An 11500-nucleotide genomic window follows, 5' to 3' on the forward strand; every position below is an offset into this window, starting at 1 on the left:
GAAATCTCGGGGTTTTTTCCCCTTTTAATACAGTGTTGAAGGTCACGCTACAGAATTTGGTGAGATGATGTAACAGTATGGCACTGGATGTTATTAAAGTATCTGGTTTTGACAACATAGCTCAGGAATAAAACCTACCCTTATATTCAGATGTCAACTGCTTCCAGTGCTTCCTAGGACATCATCTTTGTCAAACTCAGGGAGCAAAATCCCAAGGTTGCTCCTGAAAACATATTCCCCCACCCAGTGAAAAGCCGAGGTACTCGCTGTGTTACTCAGACCCTGAAATCTTAGTGCAGATGCACAGAGATACAAATCAAACTAAGGAAAGATTTGCTCACTACCATAAATATAAAGAATTCTCTTTGAGTGCTACAACAGTAAGTCATGGAACATTTCCTGGGACTGGTAAATGATGATGTCAGAGGCAGCTGGAGCAGCCAAGTACCTTGAATGAGGTTTCAAAACTTGCAGGGTCAAGCCTCTTCCCTTAAAATGTACATAGATATTTTAAATGGGATTTAGTTTTCTGGTGTTGGGAGAAGCTCTGTACTGTTGTTCCTGATGTACTTTTCAAATGCATGATTCCCAAACAAATAACAACTATTTATTTTAACAGGTACGCTCCTATGTCAGTACCTGATTTTTTTGTTCTTGTTTCTGTTGAGCCAAAGACTCTTCTCTCTCTTTTTCTAAGCGAAGTTGTCTTGCTATTTCAAGCATTCGTTGATGATTTTGTACTGTCTCCACCTACAGCAAGTGGATAAATAGTGCATGTTACTGTCAGATAGTTGAGAAATACATTAAAGAGATCATATGTCTCACAAGCCCACTTAGCACTTCCTTTCCATACATGTTACTACTCAGAAATGACAGCAAAGTACTGGACTCAAGATTCTTAAAAGCTCTGGACTAACGCCTAGGGAGATTCCCTGTGGGTCAATTAGTTATTCGATTCCTTCCTAGACATACAGTACGTTTATCTTAATCCTTGTTTGCATTCCTAAATCAGAGTTGCAAGCCAAGGATTATGACACTGAAATGTAACAGCGTTACTTCTCTTATTACCCTCTTCTTAAGACGCTCTACTCTTTTGATGAGTTGATCTTTCTCCTCTTCCATTGCACTGATGTCCTAAAAAGCAGAAAAAAAAATAAAGAAGTGTTAATTTATTTACAATATAATATGGATTGGACTAAATTCTGTTCAAATAAACACGAAAATCAGAATTCTCTGAATACACTGAAGCGGTTATAATTTTATTGATCTATGATCAGAACATCCTGGATTTCACTCTCTCTTCTCTCTCTTACTTCCCCCACAGTTCCCACTCTCTTTATGCTAACATTCCTTCATCTGCATCCTTGAATATTAGTGTGAACATTTAAAAGAAAAGCAGGTGGATTTCTCTAAAATAAAACCAAACAAACAGAAACAACCAAGCAAAAATCAGCATGAATTAAACATCTGATGCAGTCAAACATATGTTCTTAATGTTACCATCATTACCCACTTCCTGGCAGATAATTTTGCATGAAGTTGCATATGAGTGATGTTTGCTGCCACTTTTTGCATTAAAATTGTGTTAAAAGAAACACTTTCTAGTGCTAAAACACATATCCGATTATTATTCTCCTTTAATCTTATCTTACTACAGCAGGATTCCAGAGATTGATGGTTATGAGAGAAAGGGAAATAAATTCTCCAAATTTAGGCCTTATCTCAACATTTTCTTATCTTGTCCATATGTCTTACTGGAAAGCTGTACCGGGCTTAAACATTTTGCTGAAAGAGGGCAAATATCTTTACTTAACACCTTAGTCACACAGGATCACCATTTTTGTTGACTAAAGCTCTTAATTCATTCAACATCCTCTGAAATTATTACCCTATATCATTAAAGCAAAAGGCTTTGTATCAGTCTGCATTCACAGGAAAAGGAGTTCTAATATTGGAAAATCATGCTGAACAGTCTTGGCAGCCTTGCTTCCCAATCTGCTTCAGAAAGCTCAGTTCTAAGCACAAGCGAGGACTTTCTAATCTGTTTGCCAACAGAGAACAGTTTCAAAAAGGCAGCTTCAGTGCCTACCAGCTCTAACCTCTACAACTTATACACTGCAATGAATCCACAAAACCAACAAAAATAGAACTGACATTCAAAAAAAAACCTAAACAAAAGTTGTGTGATTTTGTCAGATTTTTTTTACCCTTCTTATTTCTGCAGTAGATAAACCAGATGTTTTGAGCTGCTCGCACTCCTTATGTAGGTTTTTAAATGCTTCCATCAGTTCTTCATACTATAAAATGAAATAAAAACCATGCAGAATGAGCTCTGTGTCTAAGGATTTACAGATCAACATGTTGCTTTACTACTAAGACAGTAAATATAGAAACAGAAATATCATAAGAAGAAGAATTAAAGGCATTTTTTCATCACAAAAGCTTGTCAATTTATAAAGGAAAAATAAAAAAAAAAATCACAGTGAATTATCTTCCATTTGAAGGTGCGCTAAGAAGTATCACAATTTCTTCACTGTTTTCACCTCTTCCTTTGTAATACATAGTGTATTTTCAAAACATGAAGGTAAGATGTTATCTGAAATATATTAACAAATTATTCTCTCTTACTACAAATCGGTGTATATCACATACATAAATTTATCAGCCCAAAAAGGAAGAGCTTGAGCTAACAACATGCTTGATCGAAGCAATGGGGCTTGAATTTATAGAGCACTGAGCTTCAATCCAGCAAAGCAGTCCAAGAACACACCTGACTTAACACGTAAGAAATAGTTTTGACACATTGCGTAATCATGCCCTCAGTATCTTACAGAGATTGATAGATGTAGTTCGGTAGTTAGAAAGAAGTAGACAGTGCGCTACTTCCACACCAGTACATTGCCCACCAGTAATCTTAAACTGAGAGGCAGTGTGAAAGTCTGTGTGGGTAGAGAAATAACAGGGGACAGAAAGAGTTTAGAAATATGGATAGGAAATAAATTTAGATTCAACTTGGAGAAATGCAAGCTGAGATGGAAGGAAAGATAATCTCCACAGAAACAGTCATTTAATGAGATGGAAAAATCTAAAAAGAGAATATCAAGTCATTTCTTACTTCCCGGAAAGAGCAATTGATATGAATGTTGAACACAAAATGGCAACAGCAAAGGCCAGCTCAAACAAAGGCATCATATCCCCGAGCAGTGAAGCAGCAATTCTATTCTATAAACCCCTGGGGAACCAGCATCTAGAATGCTCTGTTCATTCCTGGTCATTTCAATATCGGGCACACACTGACAAGCTGGAATGAATTCAAAAAAACAGCAATAAAATGGCTACTGAGAAGAAGATAAAATAATAGAGAAAGAGCTTGATTAAATGGCAAATGAGGGTATGCTAAGGTATGCACACACTGGACAACAAAGAATGAATTACAAAAAACTAGGAGTAAAAACGCAACTGGCCTGCATTATATCACTTATGCGTTATAGAAGTTAAATAACAAATCACAAAATAGCAGGTAGTCTCTGAGCAACTGTGTTCATGATTGCTGATGTCCAACAGCTTTCCCTTGCGTGGATTCCCTACCTCTTTCAAAAGGGGAGTTCGGTAAATCTGTTCCTTATCGGGACACAAAATTTCAAGACCGGTGGCAAGATTCAAACAAGGACATAGCACAGTTTGCCAGACCATAACGAAGGGAAGGTTTCTCACTTTCACTGAATAAAAGCTGCAGCTACCCCATGTGCACCCAAAATAAGCAACACACTCAAATGACCAAAGAACACCCAGGTTCCTATAGTGGAAAAAAAAATTCCTGGCACCTGGGGGCAACTCACTGAAGACTGGACAGCGAGATTTACACCTGAAGTTGCTTACTTCTTAAATTATATACTGCAGCAAATCCGATGTCTGAACCATAATGCGATTGGGAAGGTGGCAAGTATTCTGAGTATCTTGTTTCAATAATTTATAAAATTACATCTGAGCTCAATTCTAGACACCCATAAAACTTGAGCATGTTCTAAGATTTCCAAACTCTCATATTCAAAATGTTTCTCTTAAAAGACACTATTGCAGGCCTGTATATCTAAATAATTTAGGCTAAATTCTTTAATTCATTAGTACCTAAATATCTGCATTGTAATGTTAAATTACATTAAGGCAGTGCATTACCCCAGCTTCTGTTTTGAATTAATCAGCAGGGTATTAGTTTAATAAGATGGCTATATTGCTGTAATCCCAAAAAGGAATACATTTTACGTAATGGAAATAATGGACCTGGATATTTATACATATTAAGACTGTGACATACTGAAAAAACATACAATCTGCATTCCTTTCTCTCTTTGCTACTTCTGCTTGGTTATTCCAAGTTATAAATCCAATATTGTTAGTGGTAACAAAAAAATAAAAGGCTTAGTCAAGCTTCAGTCAGACTATACAGCTTTGCTGGTGCACAGTTAATAAATCGAGTTCTCTGTTACAAACATTCAAAACCACCATGATTTTGCAAGTCATTATACATAACAAAAGGCATAGAAAACTGGATAAAAATTAGGTAAATATGTACCTCAGATAATACAGATCTAAAAACATAACTTTGGCTCACTTTATCTACATTTCAAACCCACCCACTCTTGACTATCTAAAATCAACATTTAATGCTCACAAAAGAAGTGGGAACATAATGAGTAGGAATGTCAGTCCAGGAAAAAGACATTTTTTACTTATTCACAAAAAAATAAATGGTTGAAGCAGAAGTGGGATAAAGCTAATACAAATATTAGGTGCTAAATACTATACAATCAATTGATAATTAGGAGACATTGGCTTTTGGTCGGAACATTTGCTGGACTAGTTTGAAGTGGTGATTTATAAAGTTAAAAATATCCATGTCATAGTTCAAAAGGGAAAAAAAAAAGGTGTTTAAAAATTAAAAACAAAAATCTGTTTTGGCCAACATGGCTCTGAACATTATTTAGCACCCAGTACCTAACGGGCTTAAAAACTTTTAATTCAATGCTACTTATTAATAGACACTTTCAGGGTTAGTGGAAGAAAGGTGGTCAAGACATACTTCTTATTACAAATTTTTGCTCACCCTTGATTCCAACATGCTATTAAAACTCACTTGAACATGTATTTCAACATAACTCCCCGATTCATTTATCCCTCTTCCTACTGGCAATTAATTAATGTAAAATGTTGGCAGTCATGAAAAATGGTACCTGTTTGTTGATGTCAGCCACAGTGTCATCCTGTAGGAACTCTGCTGGCACTTCCAATTTTACCAAGAAACGTGCCAGGTAAGCTCTTTTCTTGAGCTCATTGGTCCTCTGAAGAAGCCAATGTAATACAGGATGAATTACGGGTTTGCTTCCAGTCACTAACCCTTGACGGAATGCACTCCTATACAAAAACAACAAAAAGAAAATACCAATAAATCTCAAAGAACACTGGCTTGAAACACACAATTTGCAGTATTTTGACATTCCCTCTCCACTTGCCTAATGATTTTCTTAATGCTGTTAAAAGAGAAAACACTCGTGATGCCAGTTTGCTATTTATGACCCCAATTACCTTGAGACAGATAAAAACCCCATAACACATCGAAAGGCTAAAGCCAGCAACAATGACTCTTCCTTTTCAGCGATATTCTTCGGGAATAAAGGCAATGTGGGAAGAGTGGGGGTTTTCTGGGTTATAACCTGGCGCAGGAGGGTGCAATCCAGCCTCGGGCGGCTGGTCTGAGGGATGGGGAAGGGACCGACCCTTCCAGTCGTGCGGCACCCTCTCCTGGCTGGCTCCGCAATAGCAGCTGCTGCAGCAGGGCCCGAGGGCAGCCTACACCCGCGGGAGCCTTCTGCCGGCAGCCCCTACACCATTACTCTATAGGGACAAGGGAGCAGCTCTCTGCAAGGCGTTAAACATACCCCACTGGGATGCTGGAGGTCAAAAATACACGCAACTACTGAATTCAAGGTCGTTACCGCATCAGCTGTAAAAGATGTTTTACTGTGATGTGTAGACAAAAAGATACTTACAAGTCTGATATACTTCCTGGAGGTTTGTATTTAAGGATACCAAGAAGACTCAACATTCTTTTAGCTGTTTGTTCCGGCAGCTCCTCTCTAATGTCAACAGCATGCTAAATAGTTTTAAAAAAATAAAATTAATTAACCACTGTTTGTCCAAGTCATGTTAATTAACTAGCAACACTAATAGAATTACTTTATCCATTTATCACATGATTATGTCACTGAAGTGAGATGCTTCACACATAACATCCTTTTTATCATCAAACTTCCATTCTCTTCTAACGAATTTTTCCCCAACATGTGTATTCAGGTAAATTTATTCTCAGTATACATTCTCCCTGCTCATGGGACCTCATCTATGCAGACAAACTGATTACTTCCACCAAGGAAGTCAGATATCCCTGCACAGCAAGGTACACATATCTGCACCCCAGATGTATGAACAATCCCTTCCGATCTTACACACGTTTTTGGTAGCCTCAAAGGAGAGGGATTCAATATGTATTGCATCAGATAAATCATGAGGTTCAGTTCTTGATCAGTTCTTGCCCTGTGTATGTGTGCAAGACAACCTGACCTTTGACTTAACAACAGAGCGGTTGTCAGTAGGAACCAAGTTAAGATCTGTATCCTGATTCCTAAGGAAAAATATAGTCATCAGTCTCTGGGGGACAGGGATCCAGGGTCCCTGGCCCGAGAAACATTTCCTGGTTTGCCAAAACCACACAGATGTATAGACAGAAAGGATTCTTGCCAGGTGCGTTTATTTCCGGGAAGATTCATACAAGCTATTTTGGTAAACCAAACATGCCACAAGATTATACACAGCCAGACCTGAAGAAAAGCAAATTTCTGTGTCAAGCCCATTTAAGATGTTTGCAATTATTTGGAGGAAAGCACCTCCAATTGCTTTCCTTACCTTTGGGTCAATCTCCCCCAGAACATCATTGAGCAGCTGCAACAGCTGCATTGACTCTAAGGAGTCAAATGTGATTAAATTGTAGTTCTTCCTGAAGGGCTCCTGATTGAGCTTCTCAACAATGAACTGGATTTGCTCACTCATGATCGTGTCCTGGAAAAACCTCTGCAGAAAAGACAGAACAGATGTCACGAGGCCTCGGCAGGGAGAGGGAGCTGGGGGCTGCCGGGAGGGCGGCTGAAGGCACCACCTCAGCGAGGTCCACAGCAGCCCAGAGGCGGTGAGCTGGCACCGGGCTCGGCGGGGCCCAGCCCGGCCGCCCCCTCAGCCCCGGTGGGGGCACCCCGCGGCCTACGGAGGAAGGTCCGGCCCCTCACAGAAGCCAGCGGGGGGAGGCGACCAGGCCGCTACCGCCAGCCGGGCCCGTCGGGGGCCACCCCCGCTCGAGGCGCAGCGCCCTGAGGCGACGGGGCAGCCCCGTCCTTCGCCCCCCCCGCCCGGGCCCTCCCGCGCGCGCCTCCCGGTTACCCTGGTAACGGTTGCCAGGCCAGGGCGATGGCGTCACTTCCGACGCTACCGCGCCCTTCTGCCAACGCGCGCGAGCGGCTGGAAAGGGGCCCAGGCGAGGAGGTGTCCGCGCATGCGCAGAGCGGCGGGGCGGGGCGGGGCGGGGCGGGGGCGGTCTGTGGGGAGGAGCGGCCGCCCCGGCGGGACGGGACGGGACGGGACGGGACGGGACGGGTTGGGTTGTCCCGGTGGAAGGCCGATCGCTGCCCTCTCCTCGCTTGTTTCGCTGCCCTCGCAGCCGGCTGCGGCCTCAGAGGAGACAACGCGGAGTAGGCCGCACCGGGAGGCCTTCCGGCCGCGCCTCACTGCCAGCCCGGCGGGGCGCTGGGAAGCTCAGTCTCTCCCTATCCCGCCCCGAATTGGGCAGGAATTGAGTTTTTTATCCCCAGCTCCTGACTGGGGAGGGCAGCTGGTGGCGGTGCCACAGCAGCAGGCCCTGCCAGGCGGCGTGGTGTGAGGCGGCAGGGGTAGGGGCAGCACCATCGCTGGGCACCGGGAGGGTTGAGCTGCTCTGGCCTGTGGGAAGCACGGCTGTGGTCGCTGGAGGTGACGCTGAGGCGTACGCTCCGTAGGCCAAGTCTCTCGTGGGGCTTCTTCACAGCACAAGTGCTCTTGTTGCAAGGAACGGCAGAAATAGGTTTGAGATTCACTTTTTAAAGTATATACTTAGCTTTGCAGTTTCTTAAGAGGGAGGCTGTTGTCGCATGTGTAGGAGATGTACAAACAGATTGATGCAGTTACCCAATTAAGATTTCTGGCAGTCTGTGACAGCATAAAGAGATGTAAAGTGTGGCTGATGTACATATCAGGTGAATGGTTACTTCATTTCTTTGAAATGGAAAAATGCACAGAGGATCCTTGTGAAGCAGGAATGCCACTCCTGTGCCCAGGCTTCATTAGGGGCAAATGGCAAATTCATGTCCTCTGGGTTGAACATCAGTTGTCAGCGTGCCTCAAAGTAGCCATAAATATGTACTGCTAGCTATGCTAAATCTGAAACAAGGACAGGAGCTTCAAAAATACCAGACAAATCAAAGATAGACTATATATTAAAGTTAAACTTGTTGATGAAACGGGTATCTCTCAATCTGCAAGTTATGTGTTGCAGATCCTTCAAACCCCATGCTTAGGCCTTAAATAGATGGATTTTGGAGCCCCTGCTATTGCAATTAGCTTCTTGGATAGTCTTAGAATCCCATGTGAGTCCACAGATGATGGATTAAAATATGCAGTGAGTCATATTAAATTGGTGCCAATTGAAATGCACAGGTTGTAAATCACTGCAGAATTTGACTCAGTAAATAGCAATCGTAAATGTAATACTTTGCAATTCTAAGCACTGTGTCTATCTTAGGTTACCTCCTTTTTTCTTTCAGAGGAACAGAAAACACTTCATAAAATACTAATTTGCTGGTCTTCACAGAAAGCCTGAAAAGTGACACTGCATTGGTGTCCTAGCTTTTAACTGGCTAAACTAAGTTCCAGAGGGGATGGATGGGTTGCTTGTGATTGTGCGTGAAAGCTGTGGTAGAGCCAGGAACATAATCCAAGTCTCCTGACTCTTGGATTTGAACTTTAAAACCAGATCATGTTTCCTTTGTGCTTTCAGTCTGTATACTGACCTTTAGGAATCGTATTTACCTACAAGTTCACAGAAGAGATCTACTTTCTCTTGACGTGCTTTTCTGGTATCAATTACGCTTTTCTTCTGATGAGTATTTTGAGCCTATAGAATACACAGAGAGAGCAAATGGAAACAGTATTTCCTGTGGAGATGTTGGGGGCCAGGTCTGCTCCCCGCAGACCACATGAATAGGTAATAGGAAGTGGTGGATGTGGGTCCACCACTTAATGCTAGAGAAACACTTTCTGAAAGTACTGATACACATCTTTTCTTCAGACCTTGGTGCAGAGGAGAGAGTGATTGTGCCCACAGTGCTGAGGATGGAGAGGGATCTGTGCTGGGTGCAGTGGGAGGGTGCTGCTCTGAGATTCTCCTTTACATGAGACTATTTCAGTCCCCACACCTTCCAAGAAGCAAAGGACCATTCCCCTCTTCTCATGTCTCTATAATGTTAAAGAGGCAACAGATAAAGAACAGGAAAGATGTCTGAAAACTTTAGAAAATGCCAAGATAATAAGGGAAAAAGATGGTGAGATTGTTTCACTCTGTTGTGGTGGAAACCCATAAAGTCTGATTGTTCTGACTCTTGGGGAAGGAGGCCTCTGACCAGATGTTAGAACTGGACTGGCTGAGCTCTGGCTTGCTGGCCTGTTTGAAAGCTCAACTGATTGAAGGCGGGAGCAAAATCATACATCACAGCCCAGTTCTATGGGACTTCCCAACTTGGGGAAAGTGTCGGGGATCCTGTGTCGTCCTTAAAGTATGTTTTCATGATCCTTTCTTCCAACAGTTTTGTGTTACTTGTATGTGCAGTCCAAAGTAGCCATACTGCTACTCCAGGCTGCCCACCTGCTGCTTGATATTTACAGTCTGTAGTGGTGTCTGAATTTGCAAACTTACTGCTTAAACAATTAAGGTTTAGCTCAGTGTCTTGACCTCTGTATCGCAACAGAATCTTCACAGCCATAAAAGAGATGATAGCTTTCAGTGCAGCCTTAGGTAGATATTACAGAAAGCAGATGAGATATTTGTCTGATGTTTAACTTGTCTTAAGTTAGCTTAGTTGGGGTGAGGTGGTATGTGGACCAAGTCTCACAGAATCAAAGGCCAGTGTTCACATAATTGTTGTATAATTCTGGGGGCATTTTCCAAATTCCCAAGTTAGTTTGCATGGAGAGTGATAGAGAGTTTCAAGCAGTTTCCTAATGACATGAGAGTTATAATAACAGTTCAGCCCTATAGTTCCATCCAGTTCTCTGCACAGGGCTTATGTTATGTTGCTTGGGAAAGGCTTATGGAAGCTGCTTATTGAAAAGGCAGAGGCAACGGGCAGAAGAAAGAGAATGGAGCCTGTAAATAAACTATCCAGAGCTCTTTAGATCTGCAGGCATGGCTTCATTACTCCCTCCTGACTTTCTCCTCCCTTTATAGCTACTGCTGTGTGGATGACTGCTGTGCAAAACTGTGAGAGAGCTCGACCATAGAGGCCAGCAAATCAGAGTGGAACGAAACCTGAGCAAATCAAAATCGTGCTCCACGGGCGAAGAGAGATCACCTTATATGGGAACATCATGGGCAAGAAGATGAATACGTCCGGCTGAGCTGCTGAGGTCAGATCCCAAACAGATGGAAGACGTTAATGTGAAAACAAGAGCATTTAGGAAGAGAAGACAACACTTACTTCTGCTCCGCTTATGCAATCTGAGCCCTCCTGTTTGGCTGTTTTATTATAAATATTGTGTTATGTGTATGTACACATAGGTCTGACTGTCTTATATTAAAAATCAATTTCTTTGTGGCTATTCTAGCACCTAAATGCATCACTGATCTGTTTCTGGTTCCAACTTGCAGCTTTTTCAGTTGTTATTATGTAGCAGGATTTTGCTTGCTGAAGTGTCCCTAATGCCAACCATAGCAGTATGGACTGTGGTCAGCAAAAGCTTAAGGAGTGATCACTGATGTCTCAAAAAATTAAGCCTGTTTGTGCAGAATGTAACTTGTTCCTATGTGCTAAAGCATTTAAGGTAATACTGACAGCCAAGAAGCCTGTCTGGTTCTGAATGTTTTGTCATGACTACAGCCGTAGGTAGCATCTGAGGGGATTTAAAATACCAAAGGAATGGACGAAAAACATCAAGCTTCTTGTCTTTCAGACTCTTGAGCTTGAGATTTACAAGTCCCCACCTTGACAGCTCCGCATCTTTAGGGCTCTACCTCCTGTGTTTACAGTGTCAGATGGTGGCTTCACACCTGCTCCTTGACCTGCTGGACCAGATGTAAATAGTTGGCTTGCAGCACACTGACCAGCTCTGGCTTGTGCCTGCTTCTGGGGAGTAGGAGAGGCTGCAG

General features: G+C 42.3%; 1 protein-coding gene and 1 long non-coding RNA gene across 4 annotated transcripts in view; one reads left to right on the top strand and one right to left on the bottom strand.

Moving 5' to 3' along the window:
* Positions 1-7577, bottom strand: part of IFT81 (intraflagellar transport 81) — a 45901-nt gene extending 38324 nt beyond the window's left edge. For 2 of the 3 annotated variants that reach the window (XR_012631349.1, XM_074887756.1), the window contains exons 1-7: positions 7489-7577; positions 6961-7125; positions 6048-6151; positions 5232-5412; positions 2208-2297; positions 1069-1134; positions 640-750 (exon numbers count right to left, since the gene is read on the bottom strand). Coding sequence is in view for 2 of the 3 variants with exons in the window: in XM_074887756.1 (XP_074743857.1) it covers positions 640-750; positions 1069-1134; positions 2208-2297; positions 5232-5412; positions 6048-6151; positions 6961-7104 (696 nt within the window). In the remaining variant the exon portion in view is untranslated. Of the gene's footprint in view, positions 1-639; positions 751-1068; positions 1135-2207; positions 2298-5231; positions 5413-6047; positions 6152-6960; positions 7126-7210; positions 7451-7488 lie in introns of those variants that run through there. The other variant, XM_074887757.1, reaches the window with a different exon arrangement.
* A 123-nt stretch (positions 7578-7700) lies between these two features.
* LOC141951463 (uncharacterized) lies at positions 7701-10967 on the top strand. The gene is made up of 2 exons (XR_012631350.1): positions 7701-8164; positions 10583-10967. It is a non-coding gene; the product is annotated as an uncharacterized LOC141951463 (long non-coding RNA).
* Positions 10968-11500: the final 533 nt, after the last annotated feature.

The sequence above is a fragment of the Strix uralensis genome, chromosome 17 (assembly GCF_047716275.1).
Source record: "Strix uralensis isolate ZFMK-TIS-50842 chromosome 17, bStrUra1, whole genome shotgun sequence".
Taxonomy (NCBI): domain Eukaryota; kingdom Metazoa; phylum Chordata; class Aves; order Strigiformes; family Strigidae; genus Strix; species Strix uralensis.